Raw genomic sequence first — 19,192 nt, forward strand, 5'->3', positions numbered from 1 at the left:
AGTACCTGCTCCAGACCTTGACCTCAAAGACGTCGCCACCCAACTTTATTCTTCAACTAACTGGAGCTTTGAGTTTCGTACGTTAGAAGTTGTGTTGGGCTTCGTGGCATAGTCCTTTCATCGCAGCTACTCAGGAAGCCGAGGCAGGGAGCTTGCAAGTGCAAGGCTAGCGTGAGTTCAAGGCCAGCTGGAGCAATTTGCTGAAACCCTGTCTCACAACGAAAAGGGAAAAAAAGTAAAAGGAGGGCTAAGAGAATACAGCTCAATGGTAAAGCACTTGCATCGGGTCAACATAGCCCTTTGTTAAATCCCCAATGCTGAAAAGCAACGTTACCCTAGGTTATCTCTAGCCCAGCCTCAACTTTGCATTGTGCCGTAGCTCGTTCTGCAACATCCCTGCATCTCTTGTATTCGTACTGAGCTCTCCAGGGATGCTCAAGTCTATGCTTAAGGGGCAGCTGTGCAAACAGCAGTTCCTCCTTAGATGCGGGAACAGAAACGATTTCCCTCTGGCTTCTAGCTCTTGATTCACATTCTGCTTTGCTGGGAAGCAATTGGTTATCCCTTTTCAGAGAGGAAGATCTCATATGATTTCACATATCCCATGGTTTGTTAAAGGCACTTTGTCAGCCAGGAGATTTTAGGATTGGATTTACATTCAGCAGCTTGAATCCATCCGTAGGACCTCTAAATCCATCATTATACTCTGAGGCAGCATGAGCCTAGCCAGGAGACCCTCCGCCAGGAAAGAACAGGTGTGGGTGCTCTTGTCCACAGTGCAAGGAATGCTGCCTAGTACTACTAAGCCTGTCCCTAAAGGCTTTGTAGGAAAGGAGACCAATGAGATAGACCTGAGAGCATTGGAGATTGTGATGTTTGAAGAGACCAGGGAAAGAGATTTCATGGCCCATCTCAGAAGCAAGAAGGCAGAGATCACAATGGTTCCAGTGACATCGGTTGGTGCAGATACTAAAATTCCTTGGTCAGTGGGTCTATGAGAAGAACGTGCCGTGCTGTGGCACAGGGCTCTTTCTCACCTGGGTATGTGTTGTGGGAAGTGGGAGCTGTAGTAGGGACTGTTCAAAATAAAGGAGAAGTCAGGGAGCTTCCAGAGATGAGACAGCTAGCCCCTCCCTCCACAACTGAGGCGCCTGTAGCGTGTGGCTTCCTGCCTCTTCGCCTGCACTTGACATTTCACGAGTAGGAATCGGAGATCTTATTTCCGGTTGTTATGCCTGTGGTTGGTTTTTTAGATGAGAGTAGGAGGGAGATGGGAAGGGAGTTACACGCGCAGGTGTGTGCAAGTGTGTGCAGGTGCACTCACGTATGCATGAGTACTTGGAGGCCAGAGTCTCCCGCCGTTGTGTTTCCAGAATTAGTGACCCCCAAACCACAGTGGGTGGACGTCAGGAGACAGCTGGTGGAAATGAGTTCTCTCCTTCCACCGTGTGGGTCCTAAGGATCAAACTCAGGTTCTTTACCTGCTGAGTCATTATGGCAGCCCTCTGCCTTGGGTTTGGAAGCATTCTTTGCCTGAAGCGAATCTTGCCCCCTTGTCTAGGCTGTCAGGTGAGCCCGTTTCCTCCTCCCCAGTGCATCAAAGCCATGGTTATGAGAGTGCAGGATCCGAACTCAGGTCCTCACACTGGTACAGCGAGCGTTTCACCCACAGGGCCGTCTCCCCAGCTCGTGAGTTAGGGTTTTGGTTTGTTTTTTAATCATTTTAATTAGTTACTCTCTTGATTACCACTGAGACTACTTTTCATGTGGTTATTGGTTTTTTCCCCATTATTAATTATTCAAAATTCATTTTATAATACTAATCTTTTATCTTGTAAACTATTCAAATATTTGTCTTCTCTCTTATCCTTTTACTTTCAAAGATTTATATTTTTAAATTCAGAAGTTGCTGAGCATAGTGGTGCATACCCATAATCCCAGTGTTCAGGAGGCTAAATCACCCTGTCTCAGAAAAAAATATATATTTTTTTGTTTTAATTTTATTTATTTTATGTGTATGGTTATTTTGTCTATATGTATGTCTGTGTATCATATGCTTGCCCGGCACTCTCAGAGGCCAGAAGACAATGCCTTATCCTCTGGGACTAGAGTTACAGGTGGTTTGTGAGCCACCATATGTGTGCTGGGAATGAAACCCAGGTCCTCAGGGAATCATCCCTCCAGCCCCCAGGGAGGGGGGGCAATGTAAGGATCCATAAATCATTTCTTTTCTGGCTTATTGTATGTGGAGTGCCTTGGTGTGGGTGTATAAGTGTATGTGAGTTGAACGGGTTTCATGTAGCCTAGTCTATCCTTGAACTCATGTAGCCAAGGCTGGCCTGAGCCACCTGATCCTTCTCCCTGTACCTCCCAAGTGCTGGGAGCACAGACATGCAGGACCCATGGCCAACTTTATGCAGTTCAGTTGTTGCCATGTTTACGAAATCTCCCCCTATGTTGGGAAGACAAATCCTGTGATATTTAGAGCTTTGATTTTCACGTTGAGGCCCCTGTTCCATATTGAAATTTTTGCAGGGAGGCAGGCTGGTATGAATCTAATTTTAATTCTTTTTAGTTAGAAGTCTGCTGGGTCGCCGACCCTCTCTCTTTCTGTTATGCACTACCTCGTACCTGCAGAGATGCCTATCAGAATCCATTCTTCTCTTTCATGGACTAATTCCTCTATTCCTGTGTGGATAGCACAAGAAATTGATGAATATGGTTTTATAGTGTTATTGATACTTGATTTGTGCCATGGCTCTCTCTTCCATGTGCATCTTTAGAACTCATTGGCCATATCCTCAAATCCCGGGTGCTCTTGGGATTTTCATTGGAATTGCATTGAACTAATTAAGTCATAAAGAGCTGATGTGTGCACAGCATTAGATCATTCATTCACGTACACAGCCTTTGTCTCTTGCTTGTGGTCCTTTCTGAATCCTTCAGTGAACACTTAAACCTGCTGGGCTTGGTGTCTTGTGACTTTCATCCCAGCTCTCGGGAAGCAGAGGCAGGCCGAGCTCTGTGAGATGAAGTCCTGGTCTACAGAACAAGTTACCAACCCAGCAAGGACCACATAGTGGGAACCTGTCTGGGAAGGGGGCAGTTTACATTTCATTTGCTAAATGTCCAATATTTAAGTCCCAGACAACAGAACTAGACAATAATGCATTCTGCAGTACTGGTTCTGAGCAGTTTGAAGCTCTATCAGGGTTGGAAAAGTGGCAAGTACTGGGTTTTGTTTTGTCTTGATTGGATAACTCTCCTACCTGTGTTATACACCATATGCCCTTGCCATGAGTGGTCCATGAGTCACCTGCCCAATGGGTGAGGCCATCCTTCCAGCAGGGTTACATCCAGGGTTTCTGTCTAGAATTTTTTAGACAACGTCACGCACACATTGATTTACTGGTATCTTTCCCTTTGCTTTTATTTTGTTGTGGGTGATTCATTGGTTGTTTGTTTGGAGGGAGTCATGGGGAATGTTATTGTAGGGTTTTTGTGGTTGTTGTTTAGGGTTTGGGGTCTGTGAGATAGCCTCACTATATTGTCCAGGTTGGCCTAAAACTTGCAATCCCCCCTCAGCCTTCCAGGTGCTGGGATTGAGGGCACATGTCACTTATACCTGGCATCATTTGCCAGTATCTAGTCTTCTCGAAGTGTCTCCCATGCCACTTGATCTCAGAGAGTTATCTAATGTGACAGGAGAGTCAATGTCTGGCTTTCCAGTGAAACACCCGGTCATGTCTGCACTTAAAATGTCTGCGACACCCGCTTGTTTTTAGTAATGTTTTTAATTACATAAACCATTATTTTTAATGTTGAAATGGATTGAAACTGCTAACTAGGTTGGCAGCCCTTTTGTTGGCTAAATATCCTGACTTCCTGCTAGCTGACTTCTGATGTGAGTGTTTCAGTGCCTTGGTGACTAAGGATAAAAGATACCTAGTTTGGAGTGCTATACTTGTTGGTGGGGAGGGGGGGGGAGGCATCAAAATCTAAAATTCCAGCAAGCTTTCCCTTAGTTCCTCAACCATGTTAAGGCCAATGATTTTGTTGTCATTCATGTTTCCGCAGCTTCCGATCGTGGAAAAGATAAGAACCATTGCCCAGGCTGTATATGGAGCCAAGGATATTGAGCTGTCTCCTGAGGCGCAATCCAAAATCGATCGCTATACGCAACAGGTAAACAAGATTCCTGTACTTTGAGTGGGGGTCTCTGCCTTGCACTCTAAAAACGCACTCCTTGATTTGAGGACAGGTAATTTCTGTCTCGTAATTAAACTCCATCAAATTGTCTGAGGAACATCAGAGATTAAAGTAGTAACATAGGTCCTGCTGGCTAGCTACCGCATCACGGTTAGGGCATTCAGGTCCTGTTGGCTAGCTAACGCATCATAGCTAGGGCATTCAGGTCCTGTTTGCCAGCTAACACATCATGGTTTGGGGTATTCAGGTCCTGTTGGCTAGCTAACGCATCATAGCTAGGGCATTCAGGTCCTGTTTGCCAGCTAACACATCATGGTTTGGGGTATTCAGGTCCTGTTGGCTAGCTAACGCATCATAGCTAGGGCATTCAGGTCCTGTTGGCTAGCTAACGCATCATGGTTAGGGCATTTAGCCTCTGACTTGGGCATCTTGACTCTGATTAAGACTGTGGCTCTCTGGTTTGCAGTGCTGGGGATGGAACCCAGGGGCTGGCTTCTGTGCTTAGTCAGCACTGGACTCCATCCCTACTCGGGGTAAGTCATATGGGTGTCATCCCGTTCACTCAGCCAAAAGTATTGGAAAGTGTTGCTTTGGTAGGTGGCAGGGCGGGGGTCATCAGTATTTGATTTTTTTCCAGCGTTTTCTCCTCATTGTGGGGCTCTACCATCTTAAAAATGCTTGCGTCCTGCCAGTTGAGGTGAACAGGACGGGCGTTTTTGGTGATATTTTTATGCAGGTGGTTTATTAGCTTAGTTTTAGGACTGTCCTTAGGAATTAAAGATTCCATAGAAGTCAGCATTTCAGACATTTGCTGTCAGGGTCGCTATATTTATTACAAGTAACAGTATTGACTTTTTCCCTCCAACTCCCTTATCCTATTTATAAATATGCTTGGTATTTTGTTAGATACTATCCTGTCAATGCCAGGTTGTTTCTGTGGGGTTTGATAAAAATCATTTTTTCCAGTCGGGTGGTGGGAGCACATGCCTTTAATCCTAGCACTCAGCAGGAAGAGGCAGGTGATTTCTGAGTTCGAGGCCAACAGGACTACAAAGAGAAACCCTGTCTCAATAAAACAGATATGTACTTACCTGGCAGGGGAGATACCACGATCACGAACATCGTTTTTCTAGTGCATTTTAGGCAGGCTGACCCCTGAATTCCTCCAAATGCAGGAAACACAACTGCATAATTTTTAGTTAGGGACTGTGTTCACACTCTCCCCTGAAGGTGGAAAAATCCTTTTTCCTTGACATTTGCTAACGTATTCTCTTGGCTATTTTTTTTTCCTATTTTTTGACACCGAACTACATTCTTGGCCCCAGCTTTTCTTTCTTCCTTTGTGTGTGTGAGAGAGAGTGTATGTTTTACACACATATGATTGTATGAGTTTGCACAGCTGTGCATAAACCTGTAGAAACCAGAATGCCTGTGCTTTCTTCTGTCGTGGTCTACCTACTGCCTTGACGTAGGCTGTCTCACTGAAAAGCTAACACTTTTGGCTGGGCTACTAGCCAGCAGAGTTTCAGGATGTACCTCACCCCTGCCATGCTGAAGTTACAGGCATGCATAGCCATGTCCTGATTCTCACATGGATGCTAGGGATTTGAACTCAGGTCCTCACCCTTGCAAGAGTAAATGTTTTTACTCACTGAACCATCTCTTTGGTCCCTGAGCTTTTCTTTATTTATAAAAAGGATTCCCAGACTAGGGCTGCAGCTCAGTGACTGTGCTATGGTCCAGAACATAGCACTCTGTAAACTGGGTTTGGAGTGAAAACCTGTAATCACAGACTGTGGAGGGTAGAAGCAGGAAGTTCAGGATCATTTTTAGCTACATAGTGTGTTAACGGTCAGCCCCACTAATGACCTCGGCTCTCCGAAAACCTCACCCCCAATAGACAATAAAGGATTGCTGGTCCTTGCTCTGCACTCTGATAATCTGTGCTTATTCTTTCGCTTCTGTACAAACAGCTGAGTGAAGTCATTGTCATCAAGTTTGGGGCAGTTTTCCCATGAGCTTTCAGTGCTAAGAACTTTGATCTATTCTAATATTATTTATTTATATATTTTTCCATTCAAAAATTTCCACTTCCTCCCCATTGCAAAATGTTTCTCTGATACAATCTGTTGATAGGATTTTTTTTAATTTTTCTACTAGTAAGTTTTCAGAGGCTATATATAATATATTATTTCATAGGAATTATTTCAAAACTTAACCATTCCATAAAATCAAAATTCTACCCACCAATTGTGGTGGTTTTTTTCCTCACCAAGATTCTCATTAGTACGTAAAAGTAGGGGTTTCAAAAACACAGCACTCCACACACACACCCGTAATTGATAATACTCTGAAATGTTCTAGATAGTTTCAGGTTGACTCATAAGTAATTGCACTCTGTTATCCGTCTGTCTACCACGGGAGTATTCCTTAAAAGTGAGTGTCGAGTGTGTGGTTGCAGTTCATCAGTGCGAGGCCTCTGAAGGAACGCTGTGTGCTGCTTCGTCACCCACCCTTCCCACACACTGTCCTTTTTGTGAGCTGCTGCACGTGACTTCCTCCCCTTTCACCTTTGGAATTCTGGGTCAGGCACAGACTTGGGTCCTTAGAAATGGAAGCGGCTTCAGAAGTGACCTCATCTTATTTCCTATAATGTAATCACAAATCAAGTAGCCATGATTCATAGGCCAGCACAAAGGGCCCTTTGCTTCCCAGCAGACTCCAAGAAGGACAGAACAATGGGACTAAGAGCCTCATTAGGAGCCATGTTCTGTATTACCTTTCTCTTTCCTGGATATTAATGGCCCTGGAAAGAGCTTTCTACAGCTGTTCCGCTGCTGGGCCTAAAAATAGCCTTGCTTACACACGCATGCGTGCACACTCACATGGACACACATACACACAAGCGTGCAAGTGCCTCCTCTTTAGGAGAACCTCCAGAATAAACAGTAGACCTCACACCCTGAGAAATCATGGCCATAAGCACACGAGTTCTTATTCCCAGCTTCTCGCTCGGCAAATAGCAGCAGCCCCACTGCCCCTGCCCAGTCTGCAGCAGCATGCAGTGGCTGCACAGGGGGTGTGAAATGCAGATGAAGTCCAAGGGACCAGCATTTGTGGCACTGAATGCAGCTCCTTTTCTTTCTTACAGGGTTTTGGAAACTTGCCAATCTGCATGGCAAAGACCCACCTTTCTCTGTCTCACGAGCCTGATAAAAAGGGGGTGCCAAGGGATTTCATTCTGCCAATTAGTGATGTCCGGGCCAGCATTGGCGCTGGGTTCATTTACCCTTTGGTGGGAACGGTGAGTACCAGGCTTCAAAGCCTTTCCTCATTCCGTGTGACTGTCATGTCTTAATCACACTCTGCCAACCCTACCAATGGTACACTGGAGAGGAACTGGCATTATCTGCTATTTTTCTAAGCACTCTTCCTCCAATAACCAGGTGAAAAAAACACCTCTGCCGTTGCAGGCCAGGTTCTTCTACTTTCAAATCGTGTGTTCAGGATCCATAGAGGCATAAAGTGGTTTTCCTTGGGGACAGAAGTCAATGGGCTGTTTGAGCAACAGCGTGGCCTAGTGCCAGACTTAACAAACTTTTTCACATCGTTTGCATCTCAAATTTACCATATTATGCCTCTGTGGGGAAATTGGGGCTACTGCTCACCCTAGCCAGGACCTCATGCTGGCATAGAAATGCCCTTGGAGTGGAGGACGCACCAGCTAGTTCTTCATAAAGGACATGACCTCGGCACTGAAGACACAATGAATGTCATCCCAATGGCACGAAAGAGCATGGTGTCCCTGCCCAGGTAGTTTAATGTGACTGGAGATGCCGGTTGAGAGGGCGGGAAGTGGTGAGGCTGAGAAGGGTGATGGAGGTAGTACAGGGCCTCGGGGGGTCATAGGATCTCTAGGGATCTGGCTATCACTTGGTCTGTGCTAGGGCTGCCGCCGCAGGGTGGGGTTTGCTTCCAGTGTGATTTTAGGAAACCAGCTGCAGCGCCTTGTGGAGAGAGCTTAAGGGGAAAAGAACCAGGCCCAAAGAGATGAGGTAAGTCAACTGGCGCCAGAGGCGGTTCTAGTCGGCGCTGCAGCTGCTGAGACAGATGTGGACTGTGGAAGCAAACCCACGCCATCATGTAAAGATGGTTACCTGCAGCAGGTGATGCCACAAGGGCTGGTTTCCTTGCCCGTCTCTTTGCTGTGACGAAAGCAAGTTGTGGGAGGAAGGATGGGGACCATCCTGATTACTTGGGGTCATGGTTTAAGAAGGAGCTCATACAGCTCATTATGGAGGAAAGATAGCTGGTCACAGGTAACTGGGGCTGGACTTTTGAACCTCAAGTCCTGCCTCTAGGGACCCTCTTTCCCCCAGGGAGGCTTCACCTTCCAGACAGCTCCTTCAGATGGGGACCAAGTGTTCAAACACATGAACCTCTGAGAGGCACTTCACATTCACACCTAAAAGGGAAGCATTTTAGCTGGGTGGCTTTGGGTAGTCACACTATTGTAGAGTAAAGAACAAGGGGGAAGCCAGTGGCGCATGCCTTTAATCCCAGTACTGGGGAGACAGAAGCAGACAGATCTCGAGGGGTTCGAGGCCAGTCTAGTCTATCTAGTGAGTTCCAGATCTACATAGCGAGACCTTGTCTTTGGTGAGAAAGGGAAGAGGAAAGAGGGGAAAAGAGGAGGAAGGGACAGAGGGAGCACCCAACCATGGGCACAGAAAGGCAGTAGATTGACCGGAACAGGATTGAGTCTGGTATTGGATCATTGGAAGGGTTGTCAGGATACAGGAAAAAGTCTGCATCCCTCTTAGAAACTTAGCCACAGCCAGGGAGATGGTTCAGTGAGTGAGTCTTCTCCCTTTCCTCCCCCTGCACGGCCAGCCTAAGACCAAAGCTGTTCTGGAAAATCAGAGTGTGCTTTCGCTCCCAGCCTGTTCCCCGGCCTGGCTCTTTGACGCGTCATGACTTAATAAATGAGTGTGTGACTAGCCCTGGAGCAGGGACAGCTCACAGAGCTTCCTGGAGCAGCCCTCTGTGCGTTATCTCACCTCCCAGCCTCAGAAGTTCCTCTTGTGACCCCTCTCAGGGACAGAGGGAGTGTCGGCTCACAATCAGGCCTGAGGAGTCTCAGGAAGTGGAGCCTGAGCAAAGGGAGCCCTGGAAGGCAGGACACTGTCACTGGGAGGTGATGAGAAGGCTGCTTTCATTGACAACACAGGAAGCTGAGTGCAAGCTGGGCAAATTCCCCGAAGGAAGCCAGGATCTCCTAATAAGACTGGAATTTACTTTCTTTGACCCCACTCTGGGCCCTGCCACGGGCTGCTGGAATGCTTCTAACCTTGCTCACCCCTTTGAGAGACACGGTGATAACTTCCTGGTGGGATGACTAAGGGGAAGAAATGGTGACACCAGGGAACTCACTCCTGCAGGTGGGAAAATTCTACCAGAATGAATCAGTGTTATGCTTAGTCAGTTCACATCAGAGAGGCCAGAGCATTTGCCCCCTTCAGGCCTCCCAATCAGAAAGGTTCTCCATTCTTCAATAGCATTTATTTATTGATTGATTCACTCACTTAGCCAAAAAGTCACTGCTAAGTCCCTCCAGCCTGCATGCCCGTGTACTTCCTGGAGAGGAACCAGACCACAGACTGCCTCTGTGGGCCTCTGGTAAGTAGACTTTACTAAAGAAAGCCAGTATGGACAGAATGCTGTGGGCTTCAGAACAAAGGTCCCCTCTTTATATGTCCTGAAGGGAGGCAGACACCCTTCACGCCTTTGCTATCGCACGCTGTGCACGCTGATGTCTAAAAGCAAAGAATCACGCACAAGCCAGTCTAGTTTCGACTAATACTGTGTTCAGTCCGACTACTGTTGAGAAATCCCATGGAGAAATGCTAGATGGCGTTTACTTTATCCCTCCCATAGTTTAGCTGCTTAAATACCTGTACTTTCCTTTATTTACCTGGCCAGCCCGTGTATTTCTGTGGCGGAACCGTCACAGAACATTCTGTCTGGTCATGGCTTCCATTGGTGTTGATTGACTCAATCGTTTGCTGATGGTCAATGCGTCACTCAGTGTGGAAGTTTCTCTATTCTGTCTCACTGCCCCAGCCTTTTCCACAGAAACGCCTTGGCTCACAGGCACCAGAAGATCTTGCTGTGGTAATGTGGTGGTTTCTGTACGTGTTCGGGTAGCTGCGTATTTCTTCCTAAAGTAGCTTTCTTTGTTTCTATGTAAGAATGCAACCTGGGCGGCAAGATAGCTGAAGGGATAAAGATGCTCGATGCCAAGATTGATGGCTTGAGTTGTCCCAGGGACCCGTATGGTGGAGAGAGAGAGCCTAGACGTCGTCCTCGCTCTCACACCCACACACAAAATTAATTAATATAAAAGAATTTAAAGAACACATTCCTGTGTGTTCTTGTGTCTTTGGGATGGTGTCATACATACATATTCTTCCCAATATATTATTGAAAACTGTGAAATAATATAATATTGTCAGCCAGTACACCTCCACCACTCAGTACATCTTTCTCTAAGACATGGAGAGATGGCATAGCAGTTAAGAGCACTGACTGCTCTTGCAGAGGACCCGGGTTCAATTCCCAGCACCCCACAAGGCAACTCACAACTGTCTGTAACTCCAGTTCCAGGGGAGCTGATACCTTCACACCAATGCACATAAAATAAAGTTAAATGCATTATCAAAAGAAAAGAAGTAACTTGCCAAAGGCATGCGTCTGTGGTGGGGAGGAAGAGAAGATCCCAACCTCATATTTTACAAACTGTTCTTTTCCCCAGAGCTAGTGGTCTCTAATAGACAGTAAACCCAAGAGACTGTACAACTTCTCAGAAAATAATCCCATGCCAACGGGGAAAAAAATAGCTGTGCTACCGTGGGTAACAGTCTCTACTTTCTAACTTACAAAGCCTGGTTGGCCACCTGGCATGAAAATGCTACTTTGTAAGCCACATGTGTGAAGGAATGTTGGAAGACAAACTCCTTAGAGAAAGGACCAGAAAGTCAACACCAAACCCGTAGTCTGAGGCAGCATATATCACTTTGATAATATGAAAATACAATAAATGGAGAAATGATAAACCATAAGGGCTTAGAACAATATTTAGCTTGGGCTAGACACTTTCAGGAGAGTCGGACCATCCCAGCATGTGGGATCTGTCCCTGTGGCTCTAGCTTGGCTGTTGGGGCTGCGGGGTGTTCTGCAGCTGTCCTGCTGGGTTCGAACCAGGGGAACCAGAAAGAGTGGCCCTATGAAACATGTGCTCTGAGGGTGGTGTCTGGATCTGTCCCGTGTTTCTGCAAAAGGGACGTAAGAGGTTTCTCCCTGGGAATTAGTCCTGGGCCCCCTCACATTCTGTATCGGGGTGTTGAAGGGGTGAAAGGCTCCTTTCTTCTCAAAGAACTTTCCTAAGCAGCGATACATTCTCATAACAGCATGGAGAGGTATCCAGCCAAGCTTGAATTCTTAGCAGATGTCCATGAAGGCAGCTTTTTCTATGACTGTTTTCCTTTGATATCAGCACTGAGGCTCTGAGCAAAAGCTCTGGAAAATTCTGGAAGAATTTGCGCTGTGAGTTCTTTCTTAAGAAAGGAGGCTTTGCTGAGTGGGGGATAGTAGGTCTCACTACATGGCCCAGGCTAGCCTTGAGCTCCCAATTCTTCAGCCTCAGCCTCCTAAATGCTGGAATTATATGCCTGAGTTACTATGCCTACACTGAATTCCTTTTTTATTAACCACTGTGGGACTTAATTTGATGCCATGCAGTCTGGTTTTCAGTGACAGTCTTGACTGGAATCTCAGGCTAAAACAATCTTGCAGTTCATCTAGGGGAGATTAGGTCTCCTCGTGGTATTTCTGTGTTAGGCAGCACCATATAGGGCATTTCTAAGGACCAGAGTAGCTACTGAACTATAAGAAATATAAACATGCTGGGGTCTGTCTCTTAGATTCGTGAGGAAGACAGCGTGGCATTGTAACAATCACATACACTGTGGCAGGGACAGCATGACATTGTAACAATCCGCATGGGTCCTTCCCTCTTTCCCTTCTAGTCCATTCCCTTTGAGACCGGTGCCTGGCAGAGTAGAAGGTGAACAAAGGATTCTGCATGCATGCACACACCTTTTTTTAATTTTATTTTTTCCTAGTGGAAAGGGACTAGAAGATTAGCTTCAACTTGCTATGGCTTTTATCTCTGCTGTAAGTGCCCTGGTTTGGCCACATCGCTACCAGGTGCACCCTTGGCATCATTGCCTTAGCTGGTTTCCAGAAAGCAGGAAGCTGCTGGAGCCAGTGGGGGAGTCAGTGACATCACACCCAGCTGATACTGGGTGGAGAGTTACTGGACCTGATACAAGGGGGAGGGGGTGAGAACAGCAAGTTGGGGCCCCACCCTTCGGAGGCATTGCCGGTTTGTTCTTTCTCACGTTCCATTGAACTCGCTCTGCTTTCCCTCCTCCCTCTCTGCTAAGTATGGGCTGGATGTGGAGCTGCCTGCCCGGTTTGATTTGGGTCAGTGAAGTCCTTTTGGCTTGCCGGGTACTTTCCCCCTGGACTTCTGGAGACATAGATCTAGTGTACATGGGAAGTAGAAAAAATCAAGGTCTCCTGGGTAAATTGGGAGCATGGGGACCTTGGGAGAGGGTTGAAGGGGAAGGGAGAGGCAGGGATGGGAGCAGAGAAAAATGTAGAGCTCAATAAAAATCAATAGACAAAAAGAAAATGGAAGAAAAAAAAAACTAAGCACTTTCTCAATTCTCCTGGGCACGGAAGGTGAATCTATTCAGACCTTGTCGATTTTATTCGGAGTTATGACTTGATGACTGTTGACTTGTGGCATTTTCCCAGAGATTTACATCCATTTACACAGTGAGAAAATTAAACACTCCCTAAGCTGGGCTTTAAGGGAGATGCACAAGCAGCCACCAAATGAAGAGTTCACCCTATGAAACTCCACCAACCTGGGTCATCCATTGGGAGCTAACAGCCATGCGCTTCTTTAAAACCACCTGCTCCCCCCTTCCCCCATCTCCACATAGATCAGTGGAGAAACCCCCAGCCTCTTTTACAAAAGTCTCTGCAGGACATGGTCCCCACTCCAGTGCCCTGCCTGCTGGCATCTATGCCCGGAGATCAAAATGAAGCCGCTTCCACTCTGTCTTGATCCCTGTGACCCCTGACCCCTGATTGGGCTCTTGGCAGTTCCCTTCTCTTCCCTACCATACGTGGTTTCCCTTCCCCTCTCTTCCCTATCAACACATCAGAATTTCCTGCTTTCCTCAAACATGGCCCTTGCGTCAGCTGCTTCCTCTTGACATGGTGTACTGGCAAGGTGTTTGTCATCGTGCTGTGTCCCCCACAACACTTGGCAGCACGCCTTCTTCCAGGGAAGTCACACGTGTGTCTGGCCAGAAGCAAAGGGAACCTTCCTGGACTTTCAGCATCATGTGTCCGAGCGGAAGGTGACTGGTATCGTCGGGTTTCCAAAAGTGATTGGCTGACAGACAAGAGGAGAAAGCTCTGTGACTCAGGGGGATGGCGTCTTTCTGCTCTTAGAGGTCATCTAGGTCCCTTCATTTGTTTCCTCCAGTCCTCTCCTTCCTAACTGGAAGACAGATTCTACTCTGCATAACTGCGAAGTTCCTCTCTGAAAGCAGGCCTCCACCGGGACCATTGTGGAATAGATAATGTTGGTGGAAATGGTGCCTGGTGGCATATTCTAACACTCAGGAGGGAAAGACAGTAGGATCCGGAGTTCAAGCACCTGGACTTCGTGAGAGAGGGGGGAGGTGGGGAGAAGATTCCTCCCACTGAGTTGCAATGTCATCCTGTGCTGGGTGGAATCCAGGGCCTTATACATGCTCGCCCAGCCTTCTACCACTGAACTATAATCCCAGGCTAGAGTTGACCATCCTTCTGTTGCTTTCTGCGTATGTAGTTCTTAGCCTACAGTCGGCATCTCAATCTATTGTTTTCTCTAGTGATGGATGCAGTCTGGTGTTTCTCTCCCACCTGCATGTATGGCCTCCTTATTTTCTCTCGCGGGTTTTGATTTGGAGTCCTAGCATAGGAATGTTAGCAAAAATACATCCTCGCTCATAAGGACTTCTGAAGGAAAGCCATCAACTCAACTTATACTTCCAGAATTTGTCATAATCTGTGCCCCTCTCTCATACCTCAATAGCCTCAGGCTGTGCCAAGAAGCATACACTCTGAAGCAAGGAGGCAAATTATGAAAATGGAATAAAATTAAAAGCAAAATGCCAGTGTTGCAAAAATAATAGTGGGCCACCCTCAGAGTTTGTTTGAGAGCTTAGCAGGAAGAATGAATGAAATGAGAAACATTTAAGGAAAACATCTTTCTTTAAAACTGGAGTTGCAACGTGCGGCGGGATTTAACTGGTAGCTTCTGGGATTCATGGTAGCTTACAAGCTGAACCGAATAGGTGACTAATAAGTTATCCAGGTGTGAGTATTAGCTCGAATGGAAAGAGGAGCTACCGCCGCCTTCTCTGAATGTCAGTGGAAATGCAGAGCCTTTCATTTGGTCTGGCTCGAGTCAGTGGTAGAAAATCAAGGAACAAGTATAAATAGGTCTAGGAAAATAATTTTGTCAGTTTAAATGATCAGTGAAGACATTTTTTTCAGGCTATAGAAGTCATGGAATAAATTCATAACCTCCTCACTAACTGCTTGTAAGAATTTACGAGGCATCGCATTAAGGATGCTCCCCAGGCCATTTCTAGTAAAGGTACTGGAGTCTGCTAAAGAAGAAATCGAAGCTTGGAAGTTTAAGATGCTGAACCCATCATGAATGTCCGTCTCCAACTGAGACTGGGCACTCCACCCCCAAGAATCAGTTGTGGGGAGAACAGTACCCATGTCTGCTTGTGCTTTCCAAGAGTCGTCTTTCATTTTCCAGACATTTCTGTTTCTCCCTAAATGCATAGCCACAGCAGCTCCCAAGCCCTCCCTAGGATGCGGGGGGGGGGGGGGGGGGGTTGCTGTGAGAGTTTAATTGTTCTCTTCTGAACATTCCATTTCTTCATCAAGTACATGTCATTCACACCTCCAGCTCCACCCAGCTAAATCATGTCACGTGCACTTCCTTTGGGTGGCTTCTGACTCTACCAGGTCACCTTACCCAGGTCTTCTGTTAATGCAAGCCCTGCTCCCTCAGGTAAAATGCATGCTTTCAGGTCTGTACACCTTCCTGCATAGACACCCCATGTAGCGCTGTAACTTGGCTGCCGGCTGAGTATCCAGTTCTCAAAGAGGAAAGGGAAAGGGGGGCTTTAGGAGGATCCTCCTGCCTCGATGAACCATCAGCACTGCCATCTTGGGCTCAGAAAAGTCTAGAACAGTCTAGGCGTTAGACGTCCAGGCTCAGGGGCTCACACAGCCTTTTTACCTTCTAGACTTTGGAATCAGTGTCCTGGTGATCCTCACCCAACTAGGTGCTGGCCATAAAGCCAGGACCAAATACATCAACCTTCCTGATAGGCTCCAGATGTGGATTTACATCATCAAACATCCCAGTGTGGAGGAAGAATCTGTGAAGTATGCTATCCGCCTATTTCCAGATAGACTCTGCAACCAGTTCAAAACCAAGAGCCGCCGAGTACAACTCAACCCTAGAACTCAGTTTTGACACGGTCTGCCTGTAGGTGGTGTGAGGTGCCATAGACAGAGGCTCAGTTACACAGGCGGACTACTCATCCTCCTGTAGGACTGGCTGACTACAACCGTGTTCCCTGCGACCCTCTTCTCAGCTTCACATAAGCTGCTGGAGGGCTTCAGAACTGGGGACCATGCATGACTGCTTTGTTCTGGTTACTGTGAAAGAGAGAAATCAGGTGCCCTCTGGAAGGGCCCCACTGCTAGAGCTTCTCTCCCCATAGTTCACCAAAATCAAGGTCTTGTGAGTTTATTCTAGAGCTTTTGTAGAGATCAGCCCCTACCCCGCCTTTCCTGGAGATAGATGGGTGGATGAGACTGAAGGTTTCGATCTTGTTCCCTTCCTTTCCAGTGCTGGGGACCAAACCCCATACCTCATATGGACAACTGAACTCCACCCCGGCCTTACAGTCCTCTCATTTTCTAAGTGTTACCCAAGCGGGCTCACATCTGCCCTCCATTTAGAAGGTCAACCCCTGATAGAACAATTGTAGGTAAAGAGAAAGCTGGAGGAGATGGGAGCCCTTAGACTCAAATCTGCCTCCTCTGGAATAGGGTTTAGAAGTATTTGTGTCATTAAGAGTCAGAGTTTGGCCAGACAGTGGTGGTGCATGCCTTTAATCCTAGCATTTGAGAAGCAGAGGCAGGTGATCCCTGGGTTCAAGGCCAGCCTGGTCTACATCTGTGATGTGGGATTCCCCTCCGTATGCTGTGAATACTATTGGTTAATAAAGATACTGGCTTGGCCTGATAGGGTAGAGTAGAGCTAGGCAGGGAAAACTAAACTGAATGCTGGGAGAAAAAAGGGCATAGTCATGAGAAGCCATATAGCCCCTCTGGATACAGATGCTGGAACTTCACCCAGTAAGCCACAGCCACATGGCGATACCCAGATTAATAGAAATGGGTTAAATTAAGATGTAAGAGTTAGCCAATAAGAAGATAGAGCTAATAGGCCAAGCAGTGATTTAATTAATACAGATTCTGTGTGGTTATTTTGGGGCTCAGCAGCTGGGAACGAACTAACAGTCCTTCTTACAACACATCTATAAATACAACTCCATTTCATAGACGAAACTTAAGCATCTGTGTGTTTGGTAGAGGGATACTATACATGAGGTTCCTGGAACCAGTCCCCTACAGATACCACGAGATGCCTGTGATTCAGACAATACCACACCCGTTAAAATAGAACACTGAAATTATAGCTTTTTGTATGTATTTTGGGGCAATGTATTGCATTTGTCATTTCGGACTTTTTCACTGCTGTCATAGTCTTCCGTGTGTAGTATGTGTGTGCACATGTGTATGGTGTGTGTGTTTGTGTGTGTGTGTGCACGCGGTATGTGTGCATATGATTGTGCAGGTACACGTTTTAACAAGAGCAGCACACCAGGGGTCTCTCTCTCTCTCTGCCTCTCTTCCCTGAGCCCGGTCCTCTCGCTGGCTGGGAAACTGATCCTGGCAAGTCTGACTGGCCAGCAAACTTTCAAACTCACCTATCTTACACACACAAGCAATGGTGGGGGTACAGGCACGGCAGCCACGTCTGGCTTTTGGAAGGCGCGCTGGGGATTCTAACTCAGAGCTGCTGCTTCTCTGTGGATCAACATCCTCCGAGATTGTCTCAAACTATGATTCACACCAGTAAGTAGAGTTGTCCATCAAGGGGAAATCTCTTCTGGTTTGGGGCCCTTCTAGTTTGTCTGCTGTGCGTAGCTATTTTGATGGACTCTCCTTCTCCGTTCTCAGCTGACTTGCTATGACACAGGCTATTGTGAAGCCACTGGGAACCACTACGGTTGAGACAGGAGGGTCATAAGCCAACCTGAGCTTCATAGTGAGACCCCATCTCAAAAAAGGAAAGGGTGGGGGAGTTCTCATTTCAGCTTGATTTATAGTATGTGTCCTACAAGGACTCATCCACTTCGGTCTTCTGCACAGGTCAGTGTAACTCCCAAGCCCATGATGTCATCGGCATTCCTTCCCAAGTTAATAAATGCCTCTCACACAAATGAAAGCCATTACACTGGTAGCTATAAGTGCTTTACTATTCAGTGGCATCTTGTCATAACTATTTTTTTTCTTAAAGCAAAGCTGTTTGACAGCTGGAGTTTGTTTTAGCTTTGATGTTTGTCTTAAGGAGTGGAGTGCACTTCTGTTTGAAGGTGGAAACATTTTGGCAGGAAGAGAGAAGAGAAACCGTACCCCACCCAACAAAGGGGATCCCTTTTGGCGTCTGTAGAACATCCTGCTTTTTTCTTGAGGTGTGAGCAAGAGGCTTGTGTCTTTAAGTTAGGAAGTATTTCAGGAGATGAACCTGTTCCTAGAGCTGTGTGGTTAGAAGAAGAGATGGCTTTGTGCAGTACGATGAAAGTACCGTGACCACTCAGACCTTCATGCAGGATGCTGCCTTCGCTTAGGCAGTAAGTAGTTAACGGTACATCGCAATCGTGGTGGGGAATGTCTACAGCACTTTCTGTAAAATATGCCCCCATAAATCCTCCCCCAGAACTCTTGAGATCACAGATCCGAGCTGAGGACAGTGATGGAGGACTGGCGCAGTTCACGTGAAGTGCACGGGGCCCGCTGCAGCGAGCTGCAGCAGCCAGCCCCACCCCCACCCCAGCCACTGTCAGTGTGCAGCCTTGGCTCCCCTTCCGTTTCTCAGAGCAAAGAGTCTACCCGCTCCAGTTCCGTGAATCCTGAGGTCTCCCGTTGGAGTTTTCTTTCTTTGTTTGTGTATCTTTTTTTAGTTTATTATTACTGTGTGTTGGTGAAGGGTGGGGCACATTACCACAGCACCCATGTGGAGGTCAGAGGACACCTTTAGAAAGCCAGTTCTCTCCTTCCACCCTGGGCTCTGGAAATGGAATTCAGGTCATCAGACTTGTGAACAAGCACCACACTATCTTGCCAGCTTCCATGGATCTTTATTGAGCCCAAGGGTTGATATATTTCTGGCTCCAAAAGCATCTTTGTTCGTAAGTATAATGTATAACTTCTCACATGGTTTCCATTCAGAATGATTGTCTTGAAGTATATGCTATGATTCCATATCTAAAATGGGTTATGACTTAGGGTGCTGTTTAGGGAGCTAGGATGAGATTTCATAGTATATACTGTCAACAATATAAGAATACATACGAGTGGCCAGGCATGGTAGTGCACACCTTTAATCCCAGCACTCAGAGGCCAGGCAGGACTGGTCTACACAGCAAATTCCAGGCTTGCCAGGGCTACATAAATAAGACTATCTTTAATTTTAAAA

At 46.7% G+C, this 19,192-nt stretch overlaps 1 protein-coding gene and 1 pseudogene across 1 annotated transcript in view; both read left to right on the forward strand.

Moving 5' to 3' along the window:
* Window positions 1-19,192, forward strand: part of Mthfd1l (methylenetetrahydrofolate dehydrogenase (NADP+ dependent) 1 like) — a 179,172-nt gene that overhangs the window by 124,977 nt on the left and 35,003 nt on the right. The window contains exons 25-26 of the mRNA XM_041680308.1: window positions 4,078-4,185; window positions 7,361-7,513. Coding sequence (XP_041536242.1) covers window positions 4,078-4,185; window positions 7,361-7,513 — 261 coding nt within the window. The remainder of the gene's footprint in view (window positions 1-4,077; window positions 4,186-7,360; window positions 7,514-19,192) is intronic.
* Window positions 5,293-5,436, forward strand: LOC121466678 (annotated as a pseudogene).

This window comes from Microtus oregoni, unplaced genomic scaffold, assembly GCF_018167655.1.
Source record: "Microtus oregoni isolate MIOR12 unplaced genomic scaffold, Mior012 000033F_ref0000390, whole genome shotgun sequence".
NCBI lineage: Eukaryota > Metazoa > Chordata > Mammalia > Rodentia > Cricetidae > Microtus > Microtus oregoni.